At 31.8% G+C, this 27,358-nt stretch overlaps 3 protein-coding genes across 5 annotated transcripts; all 3 read left to right on the forward strand.

The window, feature by feature from the left end:
- Window positions 1–1,090: 1,090 nt before the first annotated feature.
- Window positions 1,091–10,286, forward strand: LOC105782713 (actin-related protein 4). Its single transcript, XM_012607643.1, has 20 exons — window positions 1,091–1,340; window positions 1,464–1,555; window positions 1,678–1,833; window positions 1,945–2,099; window positions 2,202–2,262; window positions 2,337–2,386; window positions 3,004–3,058; window positions 3,710–3,787; window positions 3,876–3,929; window positions 5,086–5,139; window positions 5,220–5,280; window positions 5,467–5,518; window positions 5,792–5,858; window positions 6,662–6,724; window positions 6,818–6,880; window positions 7,108–7,170; window positions 7,930–7,994; window positions 8,841–8,909; window positions 9,799–9,879; window positions 9,965–10,286. Exons 1-19 carry the CDS (start codon window positions 1,328–1,330, stop codon window positions 9,842–9,844), a joined length of 1,317 nt encoding a protein of 438 aa, XP_012463097.1. The 5' UTR covers window positions 1,091–1,327; the 3' UTR covers window positions 9,845–9,879; window positions 9,965–10,286.
- A 3,440-nt stretch (window positions 10,287–13,726) lies between these two features.
- On the forward strand, window positions 13,727–19,101 carry LOC105782712 (DNA topoisomerase 6 subunit B). Its single transcript, XM_012607641.2, has 19 exons — window positions 13,727–13,940; window positions 14,058–14,110; window positions 14,353–14,450; window positions 14,547–14,652; window positions 14,929–15,066; window positions 15,208–15,259; window positions 15,385–15,449; window positions 15,758–15,864; window positions 16,141–16,243; window positions 16,386–16,471; window positions 16,569–16,765; window positions 17,192–17,307; window positions 17,392–17,477; window positions 17,589–17,661; window positions 17,925–18,016; window positions 18,112–18,250; window positions 18,344–18,438; window positions 18,526–18,700; window positions 18,785–19,101. The coding sequence occupies exons 1-19, from the start codon at window positions 13,859–13,861 to the stop codon at window positions 18,929–18,931; spliced, it is 2,010 nt and encodes a 669-aa protein (XP_012463095.1). The 5' UTR covers window positions 13,727–13,858; the 3' UTR covers window positions 18,932–19,101.
- A 5,010-nt stretch (window positions 19,102–24,111) lies between these two features.
- On the forward strand, window positions 24,112–27,357 carry LOC105782852 (FT-interacting protein 3). 3 transcript variants are annotated; one of them, XM_012607901.2, is made up of 3 exons: window positions 24,112–24,280; window positions 24,669–24,693; window positions 24,762–27,357. In XM_012607901.2, the coding sequence occupies exon 3, from the start codon at window positions 24,818–24,820 to the stop codon at window positions 27,131–27,133; it is 2,316 nt and encodes a 771-aa protein (XP_012463355.1). In that variant the 5' UTR covers window positions 24,112–24,280; window positions 24,669–24,693; window positions 24,762–24,817; the 3' UTR covers window positions 27,134–27,357. The 3 variants fall into 3 exon arrangements, with proteins under 3 accessions (XP_012463355.1, XP_012463354.1, XP_012463356.1); XM_012607900.2 differs by having other exon boundaries at window positions 24,765–27,357; XM_012607902.2 differs by lacking the exon at window positions 24,669–24,693 and having other exon boundaries at window positions 24,765–27,357.
- Window position 27,358: the final 1 nt, after the last annotated feature.

Genomic DNA, 27,358 nt, shown 5'->3' on the forward strand with positions numbered 1-27,358 from the left:
CGATGTTGGAACCAGACCGATTGGATTGCAATTTGGCGAGTGTACTAGTTCAGACAAGGGTATTGAACTGAGTTTTGAGCAAACCACTTAGAACTACCATTGAACTGAGAACCAAAATAAGTTGAAGTAGTAAAAAAATGGTGACTTTTTGGTCCAAGTTATTAGTCTATACCTATAAAATCAAACACAAATCGGTAAAACCCAACATAAAAAAAATAAAAATTATATATATTAAATTTGTTATTTATTTGTGTTTATAATTTTTTTTGGATTTTTTTTAATTGTTGGGATTGAATCGGTGACCCAATTTTACCGTTGGTTCAGTTTTGAAAATATTGGTTCATATTTATTGTGTGGATGAGTTGAATATAACCATTTTTTATTAAAAAAAGAAAAGAAATAGCCTATTTAAATTTTAGCGGCATATATGCTATTAACACATTAGATACAAGTTGTCTATGTAGTAGAGTACATATGTATTAATTAAAATTGACCTACGTGTTTTAAAAAATAATTCATGTCAAATCCAAACTAATAAATTTTGTTCGAAAGATCGAAAAAATAGAAAGATGAAAAATTAAAATAGTAGAAAAGCAAAAATATATAAAATGTTCTTTTTATTGGTCTGCTTTGTGGAAATATGGAAAAAATTTTCTTTCGATTCATGACTTATTAGAGTTGAAAACGAGAAAAAATAAAATATTTTTTGAAAATGTATAATTTTGAATGTTTAATTTATCTCTTTCTCATTTTCTTTTCTCTTGTCATTTTAATTTAAAATGGTTTGTTTTATATACTATGATGTAAAATGATCGTTTTTACTATTTTATTTTGTCACTTTTCATTCTCACCAAGCACACTTAAAATTTTTCTCTTTTCCGCTTAATCAAGAGTACCTTTAATGTCCAAGTTGATGGCAGAAGGATTTGATTGATACAACTCTGATATATTGAGGACTTAATGAGAAAGTTTTGAAGTATATGGACCATTATAAAATTTAAGTCATAATTTGAGGATATTTTGTGAAATTAACCCTAAAACCTAAAAAAAAAACGTTACAGGCCATAAAACTGCAAAAGGGTGGAAGGAACCCCAATTAACCTAAAGGAGTTGGAAAATCATCAAAACCTAAAAGCCCAAATCACAATCATAGAAAAAATAGAGGAACTCTTTCCCACGCCGCCGCCGACCGAACTTTCGCCGCCACTCTATCCCCTCCGTGACCGGTGACCACATCTGCGCTGCCGCTCTTCCCTCTTCCAGTTCCTCTACACTTTTCTGTTCCCGCTTGTATCGCTTGCTTTCACTGTGACTGTGAGTTGCAGCCATGTATGGAGGAGGTAAGTAGGGCGAAAATTGAGCCTAATTTTGCTTTGCATCTTCTATTTTTTTTGGTTAATGTGATGATTTGCTTACTTATTTGTTAAAATTAAGTAACAGAACATAATAATTGACATGCACAGATGAGGTATCGGCTATAGTGATAGATTTAGGGTCTCACACTTGCAAAGCTGGTTATGCCGGTGAAGATGCTCCCAAGGCTGTATTTCCCTCTGTAAGACAAGTCCAAGCTTCATTCTTTTTAATTTTTTGAGTTATTTTTCGACCTACCCACATAGTTTTTCATTGCTCATGTTCATGTTGTTTTGTTTTGCTTTTGTTTGTTTGTTTGTTAAGGTTGTGGGGTGCATTGATCAAATGGATGCTGATGATGACAAAGAAAACAACGATTCTGAGACTAACAACAATAATGTTGATTCCAACAAACCCAAGGGAAAACGCAGGTTGTATGTAGGCTCTCAAGCCTTGGGTTTTCGTCGTGACCATATGGAGGTCGGTTAAGTGCTTGATGCTGCTTGCTTTTTTCATATTAGTTCATTTGTTTATTTACCATTTATCTATTTTTGCTGTATTAGTTAGTTAAGACCTGTTTGCGTTTGTCAGGTGGTGTCACCCCTAAAGGATGGGGTTGTTGTTGATTGGGATATTGTTGATAGCATATGGGATCATGCTTTAAAGGATTGTTTACTCGTTGATCCGAAGGAACATCCAATGCTACTTGCTGAGCCTTCTTCCAACACTCAACAACAGAGGGAGAGGTCAGAATTTCGCAGCACTCAAGCTTTAGTCAATTTTCTTTGCTTTTTATTTTTTACTTTTACCAATCTGAAAACATGTTTGGTTTTGTTAAAATCTAACAGGACAGCAGAACTCATGTTCGAAAAGTACAAAGTTCCTGCTTTGTTTTTGGCGAAGAATGCGGTATTACTATTTTCCTAATTTCCAACTCTTTTTTTTAAACTTTGGTTTTTGATTGCAGTTCTTTTCTATTTCAGGTTCTTACATCTTTTGCATCAGGACGTGCTACCTCTGTTGTTGTTGATAGGTTTGATTTATATTCTTAAAATTTTCGGTAATCAGAGAGTGGCTTTAATACCGTGTCGAAACAGAGGCAAAGACAATGTTCCATGTTGTTTATTTGATGAAAGAATGGTACATAAATAGCCTAGAGAGGCTGTGGGCTTCAGAACCTAAATCTGGAAACCATCACTTAAACCAAGGATTGATATTACGCATTACAAAACAGGAAATAAATAAAATAGCCATCTTCCAACAGAAACTATACTGAACTCGGACTGATATTACTGGCATCAGATCCTACTCCTATTATTACCATTCTTTTCTTTTCCTTTGGGACTTCTTTTATCCAGCTGTCAATATTAGTTTGTTGAAGGTTGAATATAGAATGCTGGAAGTTGCGTGTAAGAGTAACAACAACTCTCATTCAACTTAAATATTAATCTGTAGAAAAGTGAGAGAACCTTGAAAGGTTGCTTATTTTCATATTTGGACTGTGAATTATGAGAATCTGAGATTTATGGATCAGTTGCCTATGTCTACTTTCGTATAAATGAAGCAGTATCTCCACTTCTCTATACTGGTATAATTTTCCTCGCGTTCTTTTACTAACATGTCTTTACGAATAACTGTTAAACCTTTCAGTGGTGGAGGATCAACTACTGTTGCCCCAGTACATGATGGTTATGTTCTTCAAAAGGTGTTTCTCTCTCTCTCTCTCTCATCTTTTTTCCCTTTAGGAAAGTGAAAGATTTCCACTTAATTTAAAACTTTTACTTGATTTTCACCTATATGCTACTGTCCAATTATTGCTTATAAAGAAATAGATTTGGTGGTCATGACATCTTGATTTACATATATTGTTACTTCCATGTTGATACTTTGCTGCTCAGATTTCTTTTTTCCCAAATTATTCAATGTTGAATTAGTCTGGAAAGGGAATAAAATTTTTACTTAGCTATTGGAGAGCTTTTCTTGGGAAGTATTTTTATCTTGAGGTTTTTTAACATGAATTAGGTGCTTTAGCAGCTATGTCGAGCTTCAAATTCCTTCTATTAAAAAACTTATAACTGAGGCTAAATTATGCACCTTGGCTTTATTAGTTCATTGTTGTACTCATCATTTTCTTATGCTAAGTAATTATTTTCTAGGAAAGCAAAATTCTGCAGTGATTTGAATTTGTTATTCTGAAAATGAACTTCCTGCTGGATAATTTTTTTTCTGTGAGAACTTTAGCATTTGATTGATTACTTATTTTAAAAGAATATCTCACTAACTTTTGCCAGTCTGATGATCTGTCTTTTTGTTTCTCCCTTTTCCCCTGCTATTTCTTTTTTCTTTGCAATAACAGGCAGTGTCTTCTTCTCCTATTGGAGGAGAATTTCTTACTGATTGCTTGATGAAAAGCTTGGAAAGCAAAGGCATCGTGGTAAGTGATGGTATAAGTAATTGGTGAGAATTCCCATGTCGTTTTTCATTGCTTTAGTTGAAATATTTTTTGTCCCTGGTGTCTGTAGATAAAACCGAGGTACTCTTTTAAGAGAAAGGAAATACAACCAGGGGTCTTCCAGGTATTTTATAATATCACTGGAACCCATTTAAGGTCTATGTCATTAATTGCTTTAGTTTCTCAAATTTCATGCATGCATGTCATCCCAAGTATAACTTCTGCTGTTGTACTAAGACCACTATTTGTTAGTCAAATGCATGATTCCTTGTGGTTCTTGTTATTGAATACTCAAACATTAAGAAGTACTGAGTTTGATATTATCTCATTTTCTATTAGTAAAGGTACAGTCAATAAAGATAATAAAAAAAAAATAAAAGAACTTAAAGATAGCTTCAATTGGCTGACCTTTTCTGCACCTATTGCCTTACAAAGAAGTGGACCTAGGTGTTCTAGGTGTGTGTCTAGCCAAATGCACCTCGTCAAAAGGGTCTTAAGATAGCGGTCCGTTATCAAAATAGCGGCCGTTATATAGCGGTAGCGGCACCGTCCGAAACCGCTACTGCCGAAACCCGCTATACCCGCAATACACAATAAGTAGTGTAAAATTCACGACCGCGATACCCGCAATGACCGCAATAGCATCCGTTATGTCCGCAACCGCGATAAACGAAATGCGACCGAAAACGCGACCGCGACCGCAATTTAAATCCCTGGTCTTAACTATTTTTGTTGTCTGCCAATAAGGCCCCCACCTTAACAATATTGGGGACTGCTTCACATTTTGATCAGTTTCGATATGGTTCTGAAATCCTTGATGCTGCTTGACTGTGGCAAATGGGAGATTGCATCTTTCCCTGCTGTCTGTGTGATGTAGACATATGCAAGCTAGAGAACTGAAAAACAGCAAAAATATTGTCTTTCAGCAATTTGAATATTAACAAATTTGGAGTAGTATATAACAAAATTAAACACTGATAAAACATCCTTTCCTCATCTTTTCGTATGGTATGAGAAAAAAGAAAGTGTATTGGAGTATATGGAGTATTGTTATAACTTAGATCCCAAAAGAGAAGGAAAACAAGCTTTAAAAGAGTTGCTATATGGTGGACAATGATGCTTGTCTCATTCTTATTTAATTGATTTGTCAAAGTAAAAAAGTTTTCTTGAAACTGCAATTTTCTCCAGTGGTTTCACTTTTTATTGGTCCTCTTAATTTCTAGGATATAGCCTACATTGCTTTCTGACAATTCTCTTTATTATGGTTTTGGGAATCTCAGACTGTAGATGTTGATTTTCCACATACAACTGAATCTTACAGGCTGTACTCCCAGGTCTGTCTTTAGTCATTATTACCCCTTTCCAAATAGACAAGTTTGTTTCTGTAATACTTATGTGTATCTTCTTACAACAGAGAGTAATTGCAAGTGATATCAAGGAATGTGTATGTCGAGCTCCAGATACTCCCTATGATGGTTTGTATTCATTCATCTTATTTTCTTGTAAAGTCATGCCGCTTTTTCCTGTTCTACCTATTTTATGTTTGTATGTTACGTATGCTCATATTATTAAAATTACCATGTTATACTTTTTAAAAATCTCTTTTCAATCACATTGTTGATGTTGTATTTGATTCTGAATGATTGCCATTTTCTTTACAGAAAGTGCATATTCTAATATCCCAATGACCCCATATGAGCTTCCTGATGGCCAGTAAGTTCTTACAAGTTTATTAGCGTTGCTTTATTGTCATAATCAGGTCACCTTTTGCTTTGTTTGCTATGCATTCTTGAGTTGAGTGATACACGGCTCTACTTGCTACTTGCTTCTTTTTTTTGGCATTATCACACCATGCATTTACCAGACAACTTGTAGTAACAATCCATTGTCTAACCCTGTTTAGCTGCACAGCAAAATTGCCTTTGGATCTCAGTTTCTATCATTACTAATGTTAATGATCCTGCATTTTCTATCATGTTATTTCAGGACAATTGAAATTGGCGCTGATAGATTCAAGATCCCTGATATTTTGTTTAACCCTCCTTTGGCTCAGGTGGGTGGCCTTCAGACTTCGGAGGACCCTGATCTCATTTGTTAACTTTCATGCTTTTTGTGTGCCTGCCAATATAACTCTAAATGTCTAATACTAAACATTTAAAGTATCCTGCTATTATAAGAAAGGTTATATCTAGCTTGTACGAATTGAACTCTTAAAATAATATTAAATTAACTAAGGTTATATGTGTATATTATAAGAAAGGTTATATCTTTTTGTCCCAAAGATATATGCATCCGCTATAAGACCTCTTGTCTTGTCTATTTGTAAAGTGCTTATTTGGATTTTTTTTCTGATGTACATGGTTCTGAATTTGCAATTTTTCTGTTGTGTTCAATTGGTAAGATTTTTAATTCTTATGCTTGTATTAATGAAATATAAAGGAGTCATTTACCATCACTTGGTTAGTCTAGCATACTTATTCCTCTGGGAACTATAAACCACTAGGAAGCTTTTGTTATAAACCACTTGGGAGTTATGTTCCTGGAATTGCTGCTGCAAACTTGGAGTATTATTATTAAGTGCCATCAACAGGCCATTATGTATGTTTTTCTAAAATTTATTGATTTGTTAATATCATCTTTCCCTAAATTCATTGTTGCCTTTTCAATTGGCTACTTCTGGTTTCTTAGCTGACCTGCAATTCTTGGTGGTAACATAAACATAGGGAAATCAAGTTGTTGGAGTTTTTTCCTTTTTTGTAGTTTGTTAATTGTGTTGCTTGCATAACTATACTGTTACATTAATAATAATTTGAGTGTGTATGTCAACATCGTTTCTGATTTCCTGTATGTTATTAGACTATTCCTGGAATGGACAATTTTGCTGAGATTTCTCCATCTGTTCGTGGTTTGCCACAAATGGTATGCTCATTTACTTTCATGCATTGCCTTTACTATCAACCTCTTTCTTGTATTTTTACAAGGATTACTGAAGCATTTCACTAATATTTGCAGGTCATAGAAAGCATTAATAGATGCGATGTGGACATTCGGAAAGAACTGTTTGGCAGCATATTGGTAAGTCAATTACGTCCAAGCATGCCTATGCTCCAGTGCTCTGATAATTTTTCTTAACTTGTGTTGCTTTGAATATTATATTCCAAAACTAGTAGATTATTCCTGTACGGTGAGTGGATGAAATATATGTTTTTGATAATCTAATTGTTAAACATGAATTATCTTCTAATTCATAGATATTCTTTCACCACTGATATCACCACGTCTGTTATCCCTTTATATTGCAGCTTGCAGGTGGTACAGCATCAATGCAACAGTTGAAAGAACGACTTGAGAAAGACTTGCTTGAGGTGGTTTTTTTTTCTTTTCGATTATGACCATAAAGCTTTGATTCCATGTTGCATTTTTATTTCTTTTGTTTTAGTAATTTTTTTATGGTTTTGAATAATCAATGAAAACTTGATTTCTGACCATCATAATTTCATTAACAATGGTCTTTTTGGCCTTTATTTCCACTCTGAAATGTCATTTAATTGCTGTAAGAGAAGCACAAATACCGTGCACAGGTACTATGTGATATGGGGATTTTTAAAATTTAAAATCTAGTATATGGATAGGGTGGGATTTTGCTTAATCAAATATTGGATCATTTCATATATTTGGTGTCATTTGGATTTGGATCGTTTTAAATTTGGGTTAGGTTTGGTTGGGGTCAATTTTGTCAGCTCTAATCCAGCATAATTATTATATTTGCTTCTGCAAAAACTGGTATAAAAGGGCTTGCCATTTGTATGTGCTTCATAGATCATGATGTAGATCTCCTTTGTGTGTAACACATGTGCAGTGCACCTACACGTACATACAATCACACAAATTCTCACTCTTGAGTTTGTTTGGGCCCTCAAATTGAAATGACTTGTATAAATAATTTTCATTGACAAGTAGTTGTCATGATGAATGGACAAGGGAGATTTTTTGAGGTTAGCTCTGCGCATTGGTAGAATAAACTTAAAATTTAGCAATAGAGATTATTTGAGGTTACTTCTGAATGTTGGTAAACTTAAAATTTTGGTAGCAAAATAACACCGTCATTGTCTGTCAATATGAAGGAATCTCCTCAAGCTGCTAGAGTTAAAGTACTGGCAAGTGGAAATGCAACAGAAAGAAGATTCAGGTTCGCTGTAGTCTGATCTATCTTTTTTTGGTTTTATCTGTTTCGCTTTGCAGTTTCTATTCTTTTCTAGTCTCAAGAAGTTTTGTTTTATTTTTTTAGCCATCATCAATAGTCTTTGTTGGAGGGTTCATTGTTTCATTTGTTTGAACTCACTCCCATGTGGTTAACTAATGATTGTGGCTTATTCCATAGCATACTTTGAAAGTCTGAATTGCATGATACAGGTTATATGTCCCCCATGTTAGAAATTTAGAATCTTGGGGGCTTCTACCTTAATGGTCATTTTGTTCTCCTTAGTAATGCTAGAACCAGTATCTACTCTCACATGTATGTTGTCGTCAGCATGATTTTATCTCAGAAACCAACTTGCAGTTGGAAGGTTTTAGCGAGTAGGAAGATGAATAAAATTCCATTTTTAAGAAGCCAATTTTTTTTACTTGAGTGCATATATCATTTCTTCCCAAAGGATAGACCAATTTGGTAAACTGATGAAAAAAGAAAAGAATAACTAGTTGGTGCAGGTACAACGTACTATAATCGGAAAAGCAGAAATATTGGAAAGGGGAGCTATTGTCAAGATGTTGAGAATCTCTAGAGAATGGAACGTGCAAAAAGGAAACAGAAAATGTAAAATCTGTGCATCTATAAATGGAATGATTAAAAACCATAGTGAATTGATTAACATTCACCAAAGTAGACATAATTTAATCCATTCGTCACCAGATTACTACAACTTAAATACCTTTTATAGTTGCCTATCTTAGCATAAGCTGCTTGTGCAAATTTTTAGTAAGAAATTTTGTTTTTCTTGCTCTCATTAAATGCTTTTAACATGTGTGTAAACAGTGTTTGGATAGGAGGGAGTATATTGGCATCTCTCGGTTCATTCCAGCAAATGTGGTTCTCCAAGTCAGAGTAAGCAAATCATGTTTGCTCCTTTTTTTTTCTTTACCATGGTTCCAATGCATATCGTCAAGTTTCACTTTTTTTTTTCTTTGGAATAAATACCAAAATTATACATGGAACTTTGATACGATTTGCAATGTTATACATCAACTTTAATTTGGTGTGATTGTATACATCAAACTTCAATTTTGGTTCAATTTTCACATTTCATAGAAAAAGCATTTCAAAATTGATTTATCGAAATTTTTAATCCAATGGATTTTGAACCTTCAGCACAATCCATTGATTCTTACCAGAATTGAATAAATAATGCAAAATGGATCTTTCTATCGTTGATCAGAGAAATCTGAGTTTGAAGAAGGGGAAGGGAAAGGAGTACTCGACCCGCAACAACCCCATTACCTATGTGGTACAATTTTCCGTTAAATCATGTTAAAATTGTTGACATGGCATTTTATTAGTTAAAAAAAAACAAATAAATTTAAATTATTTCCACCTAAGATTAAAAAAAAACAGATTTGCAGGTAAATAAGAAATACTTTTCCCAAGTGTATTTTTTTCTAAATCTAGGTGGAAATAATTTAACTTTATTTGTTTGTATTTTACACCTAATAAACTGTCATGTTAGTAATTTACGCGTCTTAATAGAAAATCGTATCACATAGATAATAAGTTTGGCAAAATGTGAAATTTGAACCAAAATTAAAGTTTGATGTATATAAATGCATCAATTTAAAGTTGATGTTCAACATTGCAAATTGTATCAAAGTTCATGTATAATTTTGATATTTATCATTATTTTCTTATTATCCCAACCTTGATATTCTCAAGACCGGTACCAGTAAATATAGTAGTATATCTTAAATTACTCAAATCTTTAAATGCATTTGTGTAACAGGTATGAAGAACATGGAGCTTCATATATACAAAGAAAATGCCCTTAAGATGAGGATGATAGGCTTTTGCATTTATCCTCATGGTAATAAATAAAATACAGAGAATGCGCAGTATTTGCTCAGGACTTCTTTCTCCATTTTTACTAATAAGTTCCTTTCCATCTTTAGGTTCAATATCTTTTTCGGATCCGAAGTAGGCCCATTTGTGCTATAACAAATTTCAGATTGACATCGCTTGTAGGTCAATGTAGGACATATTTTTATTAAAGGAAAAGGCATTATTAGCTTTTATCTGAATCCTACTGTTCTTAGATGCCCCTATTCTCTGTGTAGCCTTATTGACATATTCTATCTGAACTTAGTTCAAATAACATGGGCACCAGGAAAAATTGGTTTTTTTCCTTCTAGTTTTAGGTTGACTTGTAACGAGTTTCTGGTCCTTGTTTAATAGGGATATCTTTTGGTAAGAATATGATTGCGGTTTATGTCATTTTTTGGGGTCTTGGTTTTTGCACATGCTTTGCAAGTTGGAGTGGAGCAAAGATTGACTAGAACTTTGAATTTGAGTCTAAAAATTTGGAGTTATTGAGTCTATGAATCGTATTTTAGCAATTGAACTCAAATTAATTTTTTTAAATTGAATCGAAATATTTATCAAAATGACGTAGTTTATCTTTTCTTATTCAGATTTTTGGATAACTCGATTTGTGTATTTATATTCGAGTTAAACTAAAAAATTAATTTTTTATTCGAGTTGATCCGAATAACTTGAACTATTTAATTCAAGATTTTTATTGAATTTTTCAAATCAAATCAATTTTGATCACTCATTATTTTGAGAAAAGATTGTAACACATCAATTTAACCATTTTGAGTACATGGTATGACTTAAGTGGAGGCAATGTATTGTCTCGTACAATTTTTCACGTTGTAACTCTAGTTTGTGTTTTTATCAAATAGCAAATAGGTCATTGTTTTAAGTTTTTATCCATTTTACTATTAAATATCAGTCTTGGTATTTCAGAATAAAATATATGTTGCATGGTATATGTAATTGTTTGATTATTCTCTCAATTATATTTGTTTGTTCTTTAATGTATCATACAATAATTGATTTATTTGCTTTTGAGTAAATGGGACAGTATATAATTTAATTTTTAGTACAAAGTCTCTATAATGCTTTTGTCCCTATAAGGCAAAGCATAGTTAAATTATTTTTATTGGCACAAATTTGTGTTAGAAATATCAGGCTAGTTTTATTTAGTTGAATAAAATGAACATTTATTGTTTAAAAAAATTAATTTAAAATTTTTCATTCTTTATATATTTTTACATGATTAATATTTTAATGGTTTAATCGTTAAAATATGATTATATATATTAATTTTATTAATATAATTGTACTTGTTAAACATTTAAATATCCAATTGATCTGTCATCTTTATGATATCAATTTAAAATATTGTATATATTAATATTTTATTAAATGTTTGATAGTTTTTACATAAAATAACAAGTTAAAATTTTTGATTTACATCAAAATTGACAAGCATGATCTGTATGAAATATGACGTTTAAATTGTTAAAATATTAATCGTACACAAATTTATTTAAATGGCGTAGAATTACTTTAAAAGATGAATGTTAATTTTGTTAAAAATTGGTCTTATTTAAATTTTTAATAATACAAAGACTAAATTATAATAATAGAGGACTAAATTGATAACATACCTATAATATAAGGACTAAATTTATACAATTAAATATAAACAGTTTTACAATTAAAACCAAAACTCCTATGTGACCCACAAGAAAATTGGCAACTTTCACTTTCTTTCCCATTTCTTTTAAAAAGGATTAGAGATAAGAGAAAGTAGTATTTTTACAAAATAAAAAATAAAAAATAAATGAAAAAGCCAAAAATTGATGGGTTGGTTTTAAGTTAAAATATGTCATAAATTTTGTACTCTTTATAAATTTAGAATTTAGTATTTTTAACTTTAGGAATTTAATTTATCTACTTTTTCAGATTTTAGAATTTAGGTCCAACTGTTAAAACTGTTAAAATTATTTTGCTAAATTCAAGTTCATTACAATGTTATTTTTTAGTTACATTACTACTAAGTGAATTATTTTAATTTCAAATGTCACACCAGCCAATTTAATAAAAAAGAATTAACAGTGTTAACAACTGGACTGAATTTTAAAATCTTAATATAAGTACGATTAAATTTCAAATTTGTAAAGAGTATAGGGACTTATGGAAAAATTTAACCTCTATTTTATTATACTTGATTTGATTATTACTTAAATATATTTGATTTGACTCGATTTCTAATTTACTGAGATAAAATTTTGTAATTATCTGAACCCAAGATAAGATCTCAAGAATTTTAAGATTCCAAATATAAATTATGTTGAGTTTTTGTTCATATTTATTTTAGTTTATGTTCCACCGTATTTAAGTTCATATTTATTTTAGTTTATGTTCCACCGTAGTTGCAATGGGTTTGATTTTTCTTCCTTATTTTAAGAATTTGGTAAACTACACCAAAGTCACTAAATTACTAGTGTATTTAAGTTTTGATCACTTAACTTTACAAAATTACAAAATCATCACTAAATTAATTCATTTAGACTAAATTGTAAGATCCTATAATAATAGAGATTGAATTGATATATTTATATATAAATAGTTTCACAATTAAGTTAAAACCATACTCCCATGTGACCCACAAGAAAGTTGACAACTTTCACGAGTTTTATTAAATTTGATTTGATTATTATTAGACTCGATTTTTAATTTACGAAATAAAATTTTGTAATTATCTAAACTCAACTTAATGTCTTAGTTTAATAGTAAAATTAAGATCTTATGAATTTTAAAATTTCAGTGGTCGAGTCTCACTCTTATTAATTATGTATAGTCTTTTTATATCCACATTGGGTCTTATATAAATTTATTTTAATAAGTTTGGATATATTATGATTATTAGAATGTATTATTTGTAATTGTAATATAGTTGAACTTGTAATTTCAAAAAAAATTAAAATATATTAGTTGAAAATACATTATTTAACATATAATTATATTAAACTACAATGAAATTTATAATTTAATTTAATAATAGCTACCGGTTTGTTAACAATGTGATTTTTAAAATTGGGATAATAACAACTTTAACTCTCAATATTTATAAATTATATTTCTTTAAAAATTTTGGTTTTAAGATTTTCAAAACTTTCACGAAACTTTATCATTTACTCTATTTTTTATTTTAATTTATTTTAGTTTTAACTTTTAAAAGTTATTTGGGAATATATTTTTAAAATTTTATTTTAAATTATGTAATATAAGATTTGACATTTCATTTAACAGTTTTAATAATAGAAGGACTGGTGATATAATATGAATGGTTTAACGATGTAATTAGAATGTTTTAAATTTTGAGGATCAATTTAGAACGAAAAATTATAGTTTGGAAATGTTTGGTGCAATTAACTCTAAAAGTTATTTAATATTTCGAGGCAAGTCAAATAGGATTCGAAATCTAAAAAAGAAAATTCAAGCTCGAATCCTAGAGATGATGTTATTTAAAAAGACAACTATAAATTCTAAAACAATTTTTATAAATTGTAAAACGAATATAAAGATACTTTAATCATACTAATTTTTTAAAAATAAATCCGGATTCAGAATAAATCAAGGTAAGACGTAAAAAAATCGAGCCCGAATCCCAAATCAGATTCGGGCCGAAAAACCATCCCTAAGCAAAAATCGAAACCAAAAAAAAAGCTTTGGCGGGAAATTAGGAATCGTCTAATTTATTTAACTTGAAAAAACAAAAGCACAAAATGGCGCGCACAATAATTTATCATACAAATGACCGCACGCTATGAAAAGCTTTCTTTACTAACCCTAATTTAATTTTTTTTTGCTCCAACATTTCTCAAAAATCTCCATTTTTGCCCTGAATCTGCTATTGTATTTCATTTCTTAACATTTCATCTTGATTTTTTTGGTTAATTTTACATTTTTTTTTGTTTCTCGGAGAATTTGAAATGGAAAGTGAAAGTCCAACAGAGACGAAGAAAGGCAAATCAAAAACTCCAAAAAAAGCAAAAGAAAGCATTCTTAAGCAAAGTGCGTACATATTTATACGATTTGCGCTTGTATATATGTATTTACGTTTGTGGATTGGTGGATTATACTGAGATTAATTTGCTTTCTTAACTTTTTAATTTTGTTTGGTTTATGCAGAGTCTCCTGCTGAGTTCTTCGCAGAGAACAAGAACATTGCTGGTTTTGATAATGTAAATTACGTTTTTCTTTCTTTTTCCTTTAAAATTTGTTTTGTTTTTACATGAAATTGGAATTAGGAGAAAATTGCGTTTGAAAATTTTGAAAAAAGTTTTGAAGACTCATTTTAGTAGCTTTGCAATTATTACACTATAAATTTAAGTACAGATCACGGAAGTTTATTTTATTTTATTTTTTAAGTGATTTTTTTTTAAGATTTTATATATTGTATGATTTACTTCTGCTTGGATTTCAGCCTGGGAAATGTCTATACACAACCGTCAGAGAATTAGTTGAAAATGCGTTAGATTCAGCAGAAGCAATATCTGAGCTTCCAGTGATAGAAATAACAATGTAAGCTTTAGAGAAATTGCTTTTAGCTATCATTTTTGCAATTAGTGGAAGTATATATTTATTTGTTTTCTCCTTAAATCCGCGTTGCTGTTGCAGAGAAGAGATTGTCAAAAGTAAATTCAATTCCATGATTGGGCTTGTTGATAGAGAACGTGTTGATGAAGCATTATATGATGATTATGAGACAGCTAAGGCCCGTGAGGTATCTGCGCCTTCTAACGTGCATTCTCTTTTGTTTTCAGTTTCCTGATTGAACTATGTAGTTACTTATGTTTTGGAGTTCTATATGTGTTAAGTTCACTTGATGTGTTAAAGTGGTTAGATTTGCAATCTTTTTCCATTTGAAAATTATAGCATGGTGTTTTCTCCAACTGCTTGTTATGCAATCAATTTGTTGTAAGGCATTCAAGAAGTCTTCTCTTAGCTGTTTGTCTGTGATCTCTCACTCTCCTGCTCCAATTTGTTTCCACTCTTTCAGAAAAGGCTAGCAAAAGAAGCTCGAGCTCAAGAAATACAAGCAAAGAATGCTGCCCTTGGGAAGAAAGTCAAAGAACATGCGGTTTCCAAGAGTTCCAAGGGTCGAGGCGAAGCTTCTTTTTACAGGGTGACATGCAGGGTATAATTACTACCCATCTCAACCTTCCTTACTGTATTGGAATTTTGTGTTTTAACTTTGAGAAAATTGTTCTACTTGTAAATGACTTTCTAAAACTTTTCCTTTGGTCTAAATCTCTTGAATGGAGTTTTTGAAATGCAGGACAATGGAAGAGGCATGCCACATGATGACATCCCAAACATGTTTGGACGAGGTTCAAATTACTTATGGCATTAAGTTCTTGATTGGTTTTGATACAACTGCTGGTTGACGTTTTTCTTATTGTAGACGATTTATTCCACTTCCATTTTAACCCTGCCTGAATGCTCGTTTATGCAGTTCTGTCTGGCACAAAGTATGGATTGAAACAGACACGAGGGAAGTTTGGTCTTGGTGCAAAAATGGTAATACTTCTGACATGTGTGCCTTGCTTTAATTGCTTAATTTTTTTATGCTGGGCATACTATAGGTTGCATGTTCAGTTGTGATTTATCTTGCATCTTTGTGAAAATATTCTCCTCCATGGAACCGTTCAATGTCTGGAACAGGCAGTGGAGTGCCCATAGGACATCATACCTCAAAGCAATTCAATTTTAGTTTCCCTGCTTATGATCGAACAAAACTGTTAAGAGAATAATTATGTAATTTGGCTCCTACTTCTTGCTATCGTGGTTTGGAACATATTGAATTTACTGAAGTTGTATTCATGCAGGCATTAATTTGGTCCAAAATGAGTACAGGCCTGCCGATTGAGATCTCATCATCAATGAGGGGTCAAAATTATCTCTCATTCTGTAGGTTGGATATAGACATTCATAGGTATGATCTGAATGCAAGGTGTATTTTTAATTTTCTCATAAACCACAACAATTTCTTTGGTAAATATAAACCACAGATATTCATTTGATTTATCTCTGCATTTTTCACTCTGGGATATTTTTGTTCATAAAGATGTCTGTACTCTGAATTCTCTTCTTTGTATCTATTCTGAGGGTTATGGTATATTTGAAAAACCCACAATGATGATTTGATGATAAAGAGTTATATTCCTGAGTTTGGTGCATAGTTATACCATAATGGAGTTTTTAATTTCAGGAACATTCCTCACATTCACTTGCATGAAAAACGTGACAACAAGGATAAATGGCATGGAGCAGAAATTCAAGTGGTCATTGAGGGAAATTGGACAACGTACCGTGTATGCAGCAGACGCTCCTTTCTTATTATTTTATTTGAGTTTTAAAGATGTTTATACATTTTAGACTTCCTTGATGATTGAAATTAGCCGCTGGTGCTCCTTTGTTTCATTAGCTAAAAGATCATTTTGTTTGTATATGCAGTCCAAGATATTGCATTATATGAGACAAATGGCTGTTATCACCCCATATGCTCAATTTCTATTTAAGTTTGTATCGGACGCCCCTGAGTATGCTCTCTCTCTATCTCAATCGGTCTTCACACACAAGCACACAATTTTGCTCAACTGTGTTTGAAGTTTCTTGTGTTTTACTTTCCTCATGCAGTAAAAATGTCACCATAAAGTTTGCACGGAGGACAGATGTAATGCCTCCAGTCCCTGTTGAGACAAAGCACCATCCTTCTTCTGTTGACATACTACTAATCAAACGTCTTATTGCTGAAACTTCAAAGCAAAACCTAATGCAGTTTCTTCAGCATGAATTTGTAAATATTGGAAAACCCCTTGCTGAGCGATTAATTGGTAAGAAGTTTCTGGAGATCTAACTTTGGAGTTGGTTTTTGTTATTCTCTATTCATTCCTCTGGGAGTTTTTTCTTTTACCCTTTTTCACATTCGAGCAAGAATTCAATGTTATTTCTTATCTTGTTCAGGTTAATTGCATTTTTACCCATTTTTTCTATTTACAGAGGTGTAAAAATGATCCTCGAAAGCATCTTATGAAAGAAATGTAAAATAATGCAGGGGTTCTATCACTTTGAGTTTCAATATATCTGAAATGTAAAAAATTTTAGTGGAGTGGAGAGACATTTATGATTTATGTCAATTCACTGAGGGTTGGAATTTTTCTGAAGGGGCAGCAGTATATATGTTCCTGCCTTAGTTGATATCGTTTTGTCTTTAGAATCTTGACCTTATCTGTATTGTGATTGCTGTGCTCACTTTGTAGGAGAAATGGGTCCAGAATTTAGTCCAAAAATGGCTGTTAAATCTCTCACCGATCAGCAAATTGTTCGAATTCACCAGTTATTTCGTCAAGCTAAATTCGATGACCCCAGTGGTGATGTAAGCTGCATTTCTTTGATATTTCAATTTCCTGTCTTCTAAGCTATAATGCAACTGCCTTGTTAACTTTGATGCTTCTTTCAGTGTCTAAGCCCTGCTGGTGAATACAATCTTCGGTTAGGAATTATTAAGGAGCTACATCCTGACATGGTTGCAACTTATTCTGGCAGGTTTGCCCTGGTGGGCTGATTTCTACCAGGATTGTTTATAAACCTTGCTAAGATAATGTTGGATACGTATTTTTGGGCTAAATGATTGATTCTTTTTACAATTTTACACAGTGCTCAAGTGTTTGAGGGACACCCATTCATTGTGGAAGCTGGTGTTAGTGTGGGTGGAAAAGATGTTAAACAGGTAAATGCAGGCATTCCTGAAACTTAAGTTTATTTACTTCTATATCATTTTGAATTGGCAAGATAAAAGACAAAAAAATCCTGAGTGAATGGATAAAGCAAAGTATATTTTCGTTTCCCATTGTTCCGGCAATCTGTTATTTTTATCCTCTCTCAAAAACAATGTCAATGGGAGTGGCAGGGTTTTGTACAAGTAAAACTTTGTTAGTGCTCTATAGTTATTGTACAAGAAAATTGAACTAACGAGTACTCCATAAATCCCAGGGTTTGAATATTTTCCGATTTGCAAATCGAATACCGCTTCTTTTTGAGCAAGGTGGCGATGTTGTCACGAGGACTGCGCTAAAGAGAATCAGGTAAGATACACCACATACGATTCTTTTACTTTGTATGACAGTATTGTCAAAACTGTTATTGCAATCAAGGCTTCTAACTGGACTTTCATCATCAGTTGGAATAATTACAAGATCAACCAAACACAAGATAAAATTGGTGTCTTTGTGAGTATTGTAAGCACGAAAATTCCGTTTAAAGGGACTGGAAAGGAGTACATCGGGGATGATATCAGCGAAATAGCTAGTGCTGTCAAAGTGAGGAAGCTTTCTTTTCTAATTTCTGCATCAAAATTTCCGTTACGAATATAACGAATATAACGAATAAACTAACAACCTGATTTTTTTCAGTCTGCAATTCAGCAATGCTGCATCCAGCTGAAGTCGAAAATAGTAAAGAAAATGCAGGCGCGTGAACAACAAGAGAGAAAACGAAATTTGAGCAAGTAAATTCAAGTCCCTTGCCCTATACGAATGGCATTTCTTCTTCATTTAGCTTAAACCGATAAAAAATGTAACAACCTACTGCACAGGTATATCCCCGATGCCTCAAATGCCGTTTACAATGTTTTGCAAGAAATGGCAAAGTCACATGCATCGAAAAAGAAACGTTACGAGGAAGGAGATGCAGATATTCTTCAAAAAGTATCCGATCATTTGATTACCAAAGAAACACTATATGAAAAGCTCACTCAACATGTTGAAAAGGTGAGTTTTATGTTGTTTGCTTGCAATATCTCCATATGTTCATTCTGTAAAATAGTTGATATTTTACGGTCTCGACATTTGCAGGTGGATTACGAGATGGCATTAGAATACGCAACGCAAACCGGAGTACGAGAAGAACCGAGAGAAGATATATATTTACAGTCTCTAGATGGTAAAGGTAACTTTTTTGATTTCCATAGTCCCATATTTGTCTTTAGACTCTTTCTATAGTGAGTTTGCTCTACACTTAATAACACTATTTCTAATTTGCAACCTAGATACCTCATTTTTTTACTCCATTTTTACTGTATTCGTATCCCTACAAATAAAACTAGATAATTGTGTTGAGTGTGAATTTACATGATTAGCCTTGATATCATAAAAAGTGATATTTTCTATTATTATTTTTCAAGTATTTATGACCATATTTATTTTACGATCCATGAAGATTAATCTTTCGAGTATCCCTACAAATAAAACTAGATACTTGTGTTGAGTGTGAATTTACATTATTAGCCTTGATAATAAAAAAAGTGATATTTTCTATTATTATTAATATTAAAGTATTTATGACCATATTTATTTTATGATCCATGAAGACTAAATTTTTGGGTATCCCTACAGATAAAACTAGATACTTGTGTTGGGTGTGAATTTACATGATTAGCCTTGATATCATAAAAAGTGATATTTTCTATTATTATTTTTTAAGTATTTATGATCATATTTATTTTACTATCCATGAAGGCTAATCTTTTCGGTATCCCTACAAATAAACTAAATACTTGTGTTGAGTGTGAATTTACATTATTAGCCTTGATGTCATAAAAAGTGATATTTTCTATTATTATTTTTAAGTATTTATGATCATATTTATTTTATGGTCCATGAAGACTAATAGACCAATCTTTTGGGATGTGGTTGGTTTTTCAACAATGTTACTTGTGTTTTGTTCTTGAGAGTGTAATGTGTTTTACTATTGCATCCAATACTTCATGGTTTTAGATATTTTTGCTATATAAGTTTAACTTGAAATAAATTAAAAAGTATTTAGTGAAAGAAAGTTGAAAATAGGAAATTAATAATTTAATTTTATTCTCTCTTTTATTATCTAATTTTTATTCCTCATTTAGGAAATAGAGTGGTATATCATTTTTTAAAATTAAAAATCTATAAATTTTTAATTTAAAGTTCAAAATCGTATAAAAACTTTCTTGAATATGCACGTATATTAATAATTATTTTTAAATATTATCAATTATAGTATTTAGGGTTTGTTATGAATCCTGTATAGTCTTTTGAGTGAATCATTTAAAATTTTAAAATTCCAAATTAAATTAGATATTAAATTAACATAATTACTTTATCCATCACTAATTAAAAAATTCTACTGGTTTAAGATAATGTGAAGTATTTTTTAAAAATTTGTATTATTATTTTACTATAGAGGATAATAATCTTATTAAATTAAAAATTCATCCTATGTGGCATTTTTATATGCCACATGTGGGTGAAGAAAATAGCATGGGTCTTATAAAATATAATAATAAATAAAAATATAAATAAATGAAAAACTTAATACTTTTTCAATAATATTTGTGGAGTAAAGAAACGTCCTCACAATACTAAGTTAATATGTGGATAAAAGAACCAATTCATTTAAATATATTATTTAATAAAATTATTTTGCGAGCAATACTGAAATAAGTGAGTGTTCAAAAATCGTTTAATGTGAGAAATTATTGTACAGACCTTTTTTACCTCATCAACTGTAACCGGATAAATATTAAAATAATTAAAAACCTACCAAGTATTGCTGACTAAGGGAGTAGTACAGTGCATTCATGTTGATTGAGAATCTCCACTTTTGCCTCACAAAAATCATGAATGTGGTGCTAGCATTGATTAAAGCAGTTATTTTCTTGGAAGTAGCAGCAAATCTACAACACCATGCCTGCACACTGAACTTTCCTTGATACATCAAACCTTGACCCAAACCTCACCGGAGTTGTGTTTGAGACCGGAATGGTCAAGTTTTTCAGTCGACGATTGATTAGATTAGCGTCTCTGTTCTTTACTTGACTTGGATCTTGTTGAAGATCTGAAATTTCTTTTGCTTTCTTCTTCTTCTTCTTCTTCTTCTTCTTCATCGTCATCTCTTCTATCAATTATTGTTGAAAGGCTTTACTGAAACTAATACTGTAAATATCAAAATGAAAACCAACGTCAAACAATTTCATTTTGGTACATTAATTTTGAGTTAATGTTAAAATAATCCAGATTTCGATTTTCTTGATTCTTGGGTTTTCTTCTCAGTACTGCGGAGTTTGGGTTCAAAAGTTTGAGATAATTTTTTTTCTCCACTTTTAGTTGGTGTTGCAACAGCTTTGAGAAAAAAAAAATATTTGATATAGAGAAGATAAGTGGTGGAGTCAGAAAATTTTCTGAGCGGGAATTAAATATTTTCTATAATTTTTAAAAAGATTAAATTATATTTTTATTATTTTTAAAAAATTAAAATATAATTTTATCTTTATTAATTTAAAATTTTATAAATTTAAAAAGTCTAAATAAAAAAATTTTGTTTTAAGAAAACCGGGCTCCTGTCAACCCCTGGCTCCACCACCGAAAAAGATGAATTCTCAATAGGAAATCTTTGGAAACATTAATAAAATGTTAAAAACATTAGTAAATGGTTAAATATTTTTTTAAGTGAAACTCCGTAAAACAATTGCTGTTGTTGGAGAAAGAAATTCGAGATGAGTTTGAATGGAGAAAATAAAACGAGAAGAAAAAAATTAACATAAGTAACATATGTATTTTAATCTTTAATCCTACATTGAATTTTGTTCCATAACTTTAAAAATTGAGATAAAAATTTTCACATTTATTTTACAATTGTATAATATTTTTCTTGAATTGATGTCTTCCATTAATAAAATAACAACTAAATTTATTATATATTTTAAATATTTATTTTGATTTTAGTAAAAGAAAAATCACTAATAACTAAAAAATTTGGCCAAGCTTAATGTCAAGATTAGCATAAAGCTCAGAGTTTAATTTATGTTTGTGCTATGGAGTCCATTGTATTTTGTTTTTTATTTAAAAGATAAGTAAATTAATTTTTATAGTTAAAATTTCATTAATTTCTATCGATAAACAATTGCTCTTTATACATCAAAGATAAGGTACAATTAGCACATTATGTGTAACTTTTTATTATTCCATTAATCACATCAACTTTTAACAGTAAAATAGATAAAAATTTTAGTAAAAATGATTAAATTTCTCTTCAATCTAACATACAAAAATTAATTTACCTATTTGAATAAAAAGTAAAAGTCCCCATCAAATTTTTTCTGTTTACAAACCAACCCCCTTCTCCAATAGTAGAGTTGTCTATGGATCAAGCCAAGTAAAAATTGTAGGCCTATTTTCTAGGCTCGGGTCTGACCTAAAAAATGGGCCTAAAATTTTACCCAAGCTCGGCCAGAATAAAAATGCTAAAGCCTGAGCCCGGCCCACCTATATTAAAAATTTTTATACTATTTTTTATATAAAAATAAAGTTTTAAAAATACACTAAAAATTTTAAAATAAATATTTTTGAACAAATGGAAAAAAAATACTTAAAAAATATTAAGATAAGTGCAACTTAACAAACAAACATCTCTAAAATAGTAACAAAATTAATAATAAAATAAGAATTATACAATTACAAAATAGTAGTAATGTAGCAGTGACATGATACGAAAACAATGAAAAAACAATAAAAAACAATTTCTTTTCTTTTTTTCAAATTTGGGCCGAGCCGAGTTCGGAGTAGAAAAAACTTACTCGAGGCTCAACTCATTTAGAAATGAATCTTATTTTTTTATCTAAACCTATTTTTTAAATTTATATTTTTATTCAAATACTCTCACTTTTCAAACAACTCGACTCAACTTATGGACAAAATTATCCAATAACCATATAACCGATTGCTTGCAAAAGAAAATGTGTAACGTATATTTAGATTATTATCGGAGAGGACTATGCATTGTAACTCGTTGATATCGCGAGAAAATCAAGAAATTTATTTATTTATTAAAAAAAGGGGGTTTTATCGTCACCCAAGAGAAAATGAAATTAGGCAAACACCAAACATGGAGTCAGAGGGACAACCCCACATTCCAGCAAACAAACAAAACAACTCTTCCCCACGCATGTGCTCCTAACCAACCCCACCCTTCCCACGTGTCATTTTCCCTTTTCTTAATTTTTATACTTAATATAAATTATTAATTTTATAAATTCATTAAGTTATGCTATTTTTAAAATTTTATACTATAAATTACATGCATATTTATATGTTAATTTATTATTTTTGCACGTTACTCGCAAAAAGTTCAGTTCGTGAATTTTTAATGATTGTTGATTTAGGTTAAAAATTTAAAAGTATAAATATATAAATCAAGAAATAACTAATAATGGGTTGGAAGAAGCTAGACATTTGAACCAAATTTGAATCTTAGAGTTATTATTATTAGAATGATTTTACCTGAATACCACTTGATCCAAACAAAACTAATTTTAAATGGTAATTATACAAAAAATGAAAAACAATATAAGCAACACTTAATTTACAAATTTACACAAAGTTTAGGGTAATAACATAATTTAAGCAATTAATTTTAATTAAATCATAATTGAAAATTTTAAAATTCAAATTATAAGTGCATTAATAGAAATCATTTTATGAATCCTCCTCACCGCATTATCTATGGTACATTTTTAATTATTTAATAATATTTCAGTAATTTTTTTCATGTCATTAATACATAATTTTGGTAATTCTTTTACCTCGAATTCGATCTGGGTTCAAAGTTCAGGTTCAAGTTTGAGGTTTTAGATTTAGGGTTTTAAGTTTAGGGAAAAAATACCAAAAATATGTATTAATATCATGAAAAAAATTACTGAAATGTTATTTAATAATTTCTAGTGAATTAAACTTGAGGCTAGTTTAGCAATACTTTTGAAAAGTTTTTAATATTGCTGTCAAAAGGTGCTTTTGAGAAACATGAACCCCGAACCCGGTTTCAGTTCAAAGTTCGAGTTTGAGGTTTGAGGTTTTGGATTTGAAATTTGAAGTTAAGGGAAAAAGATTACCAAAATTATGTATCAACATCATGCAAAAAAATTACTTGAAATGTCATTAAATAATTTACGATAAATTAAACTTAATAACTTAAAAGTTATGACAACAAAATTTGATTTTGATTTTACTTTTAATTTAAGTTTTAAATTTCAACTACAAGAAGAAAACAAATTATACAACTATCATTCATGTTAAAATAAAAAGTATAAATAAATAAATAAACATTGAAAAGTAAAAAAAAAAAAAAAGGTCGGTTTGGTTGGTACCCAGTAGTAGATTCAGTCTTTCTTCTTTATCTGTTTTTAAAAAACAGATCTTTCAGTGTCACAACTCACATGTCCCCCATTCCTAATCTTCACACTCCCTTTTACTTCAAAAATATTTATAATTTCTTTTCCATTCTTCATCAAAGTTTCATTCTTTTCTTACATTCCTACAAAGGTACAATTTTATTTTCCTCATTTTCTTACAAAAAAATAAATGGTAAGATTTTATTTGTGGGGTTGGTTTAAGCTTTTAGTGTAATAATATCAATAATGCATGCTTAAATATTAGACTCTTTTTTTCAATTTTCTTTGTTTAGGTTAGCTATTTTCTTGTTTTAGATCTGTTTTTCTTACATTTATTGAATCATTGTCTCTCTCTTTTTTTTTTTTAATGTTGTTTTTTGGTAGCTGAGAAAAAAAACTTACTTTTTGTTTAAGGAATCTTCAAGTTTTTGCCTTTTTTTTTAAAGAAAAATGACATTAAATGCTCTTTTTTACTAATAATAATTAATGACAGCTCATTGAAACTTAGACCATTGTTGATTGCTCTTTGATTTTTGCAGGTTCAAGTTCAAAGCTTTCTCACAAGTAATAATCTTTAAAACCCATTTTTTTTAAATTATTTTTTTTAGCTAATATATTTGTATTATTTGTAGCAGGAAATTGCTGAATCTGTCTTGTGTGCTGTTTAGTACTGTTTTTGATTATTAAGATGCAGAAGCCACCACAGTCTATAGATTTCGCTTTGAAGGAGACTTCACCGAAGATCGGTGCCGGAGCTGTGACGGGCGATAAGCTATCGAGCACGTATGATCTGGTGGAGCAAATGCAATACCTTTACGTTCGTGTGGTAAAGGCGAAAGATTTACCGGGGAAAGATGTAACTGGTGGCTGTGATCCTTATGTTGAAGTTAAGCTAGGGAACTATAAAGGAGTTACTAAGCATTTCGAGAAGAAGAACAATCCCGAATGGAATCAAGTGTTTGCGTTCTCGAAAGAACGGATTCAAGCTTCGGTTTTAGAAGTATATGTGAAAGATAAAGATGTGGTGGCCGATGATTTAATCGGGAGGGCATTGTTCGATCTTAATGAGATTCCGAAAAGAATTCCACCAGATAGTCCGTTGGCACCGCAATGGTATCGGTTGGAGGATCGGAAGGGGGATAAAGCTAAAGGAGAGTTAATGCTTGCTGTTTGGATGGGGACACAAGCCGACGAAGCATTTCCTGAGGCTTGGCACTCGGATGCTGCATCGGTTGGTCCGGATGCTGTTGCGAGTATCCGGTCGAAAGTTTATCTTTCGCCTAAGCTTTGGTATGTGAGAGTGAATGTGATCGAAGCTCAAGATTTGGTACCTAATGACAAAAGCCGGTTCCCCGAGGTTTTTGTGAAAGCAATGCTCGGAAATCAAGCTTTGAGGACTCGGATATCTCAAAGTAAGACTATTAATCCGATGTGGAATGAGGACTTAATGTTTGTGGTTGCCGAGCCGTTTGAAGAGCCGTTGGTGCTAAGTGTTGAAGATAGGGTCGGGGGGAACAAAGACGAAACGTTGGGGAAATGTGTGATTCCTTTACATATCGTGCAGCGAAGGTTGGACCATAGACCGGTGAATAGTCGATGGCTTAATCTCGAGAAACATGTGATTGTCGATGGAGAGAAAAAAGAGATTAAATTCGCTAGTAGGATTCATTTGAGGATTTGTTTAGAAGGTGGATATCATGTTTTGGATGAATCGACTCATTATAGTAGTGATCTTAGGCCGACAGCTAAACAGTTATGGAGACCGAGTATCGGGATTTTGGAACTCGGTATTTTAAGTGCTCATGGACTTATGCCAATGAAAACAAAAGATGGACGAGGAACTACGGATGCTTATTGTGTAGCTAAGTATGGGCAGAAATGGATCCGAACGAGGACGATTGTCGATAACTTTATGCCAAGGTGGAACGAGCAATACACTTGGGAGGTTTTCGATACTTGTACTGTTATCACAGTGGGTGTTTTCGATAATGGACATGTACATGGCGGAGCCGGAGGGGCTAGAGACGCGAGAATCGGGAAGGTACGAATTCGGCTTTCTACGCTTGAAGCCGATAGGGTGTATACACACTCGTATCCTTTACTTGTGCTGCATCCATCGGGCGTGAAAAAAACGGGCGAAATCCAATTGGCATTGAGATTCACTTGTTCGAGTTTGATTAACATGTTGCATATGTACTCGCATCCGTTATTACCAAAAATGCATTACATTCATCCATTATCGGTGATTCAACTCGATGTTTTAAGGCATCAAGCTATGCAGATTGTTTCGACGAGACTCAGTCGAGCCGAGCCACCGTTGAGGAAAGAAGTTGTCGAGTACATGCTCGATGTCGATTCGCATATGTGGAGTATGAGGAGAAGCAAAGCGAATTTTTTCCGAATCATGGGTGTTTTAAGTGGATTAATTGCTGTCGGAAAATGGTTCGATCAAATCTGTAACTGGAGAAACCCGCTTACGACGATTTTAATCCATATCCTTTTTATCATATTAGTCCTTTATCCCGAGCTGATACTTCCAACGATCTTTCTTTACCTTTTCTTAATTGGAATATGGAACTATCGGTGGAGACCACGACACCCTCCTCATATGGATACTCGGCTTTCACATGCTGATGCAGCTCATCCTGATGAACTAGACGAAGAGTTCGATACTTTCCCGACTTCTCGACCTTCCGATATCGTTCGGATGAGGTACGATCGTTTAAGAAGTATAGCTGGGAGAGTTCAAACTGTGATCGGTGACCTCGCAACTCAAGGGGAACGATTTCAGTCCTTGCTAAGCTGGAGAGACCCAAGAGCAACCACATTATTTGTGACATTCTGTTTGATCGCTGCCTTGGTTCTTTACGTTACGCCATTCCAAGTCGTTGCTCTTCTTGCAGGAATTTACATTTTACGACACCCGAGGTTCCGTCACAAGCTTCCATCGACACCTCTTAACTTCTTTAGGAGGTTGCCTGCAAGATCAGACAGCATGTTATGAGCACCCCAAGCAGCCATTATATGTTTTCCGATGTTCGCGGCAATCGGAGCTATGGAGTCGGTGGGAAATTCATGGTTTTTGTTATAAATTATGTAATGTGTGTAATTTTCGACTTGTTTAGTAAATTTCATGCTAACTGTAGCCCTTTATTTTATGTTTTCCTTTTTTTCAGACAATCTGTTAGCACTATGTTGTCAATTTTCTATTTTCAGTTTTTACCATAAT

The sequence above is a fragment of the Gossypium raimondii genome, chromosome 13, assembly GCF_025698545.1.
Source record: "Gossypium raimondii isolate GPD5lz chromosome 13, ASM2569854v1, whole genome shotgun sequence".
Classification (NCBI taxonomy): Eukaryota; Viridiplantae; Streptophyta; class Magnoliopsida; order Malvales; family Malvaceae; genus Gossypium; species Gossypium raimondii.

Bases quoted from the DNA above. Each gene is read 5' to 3' on its own strand.
- LOC105782713 (XM_012607643.1), top strand. The intron at 5,519-5,791 runs GTAAGTTCTTAC...ATGTTATTTCAG, and splicing joins TATGAGCTTCCTGATGGCCA to GACAATTGAAATTGGCGCTG. The intron at 6,725-6,817 runs GTATGCTCATTT...TAATATTTGCAG, and splicing joins TTCGTGGTTTGCCACAAATG to GTCATAGAAAGCATTAATAG.
- LOC105782712 (XM_012607641.2), top strand. From the start codon at position 13,859: ATGGAAAGTGAAAGTCCAACAGAGACGAAGAAAGGCAAATCAAAAACT. The intron at 15,260-15,384 runs GTTCAAATTACT...TCGTTTATGCAG, and splicing joins CCCAAACATGTTTGGACGAG to TTCTGTCTGGCACAAAGTAT. The intron at 16,766-17,191 runs GTAAGAAGTTTC...CTCACTTTGTAG, and splicing joins CCTTGCTGAGCGATTAATTG to GAGAAATGGGTCCAGAATTT.
- LOC105782852 (XM_012607901.2), top strand. From the start codon at position 24,818: ATGCAGAAGCCACCACAGTCTATAGATTTCGCTTTGAAGGAGACTTCA.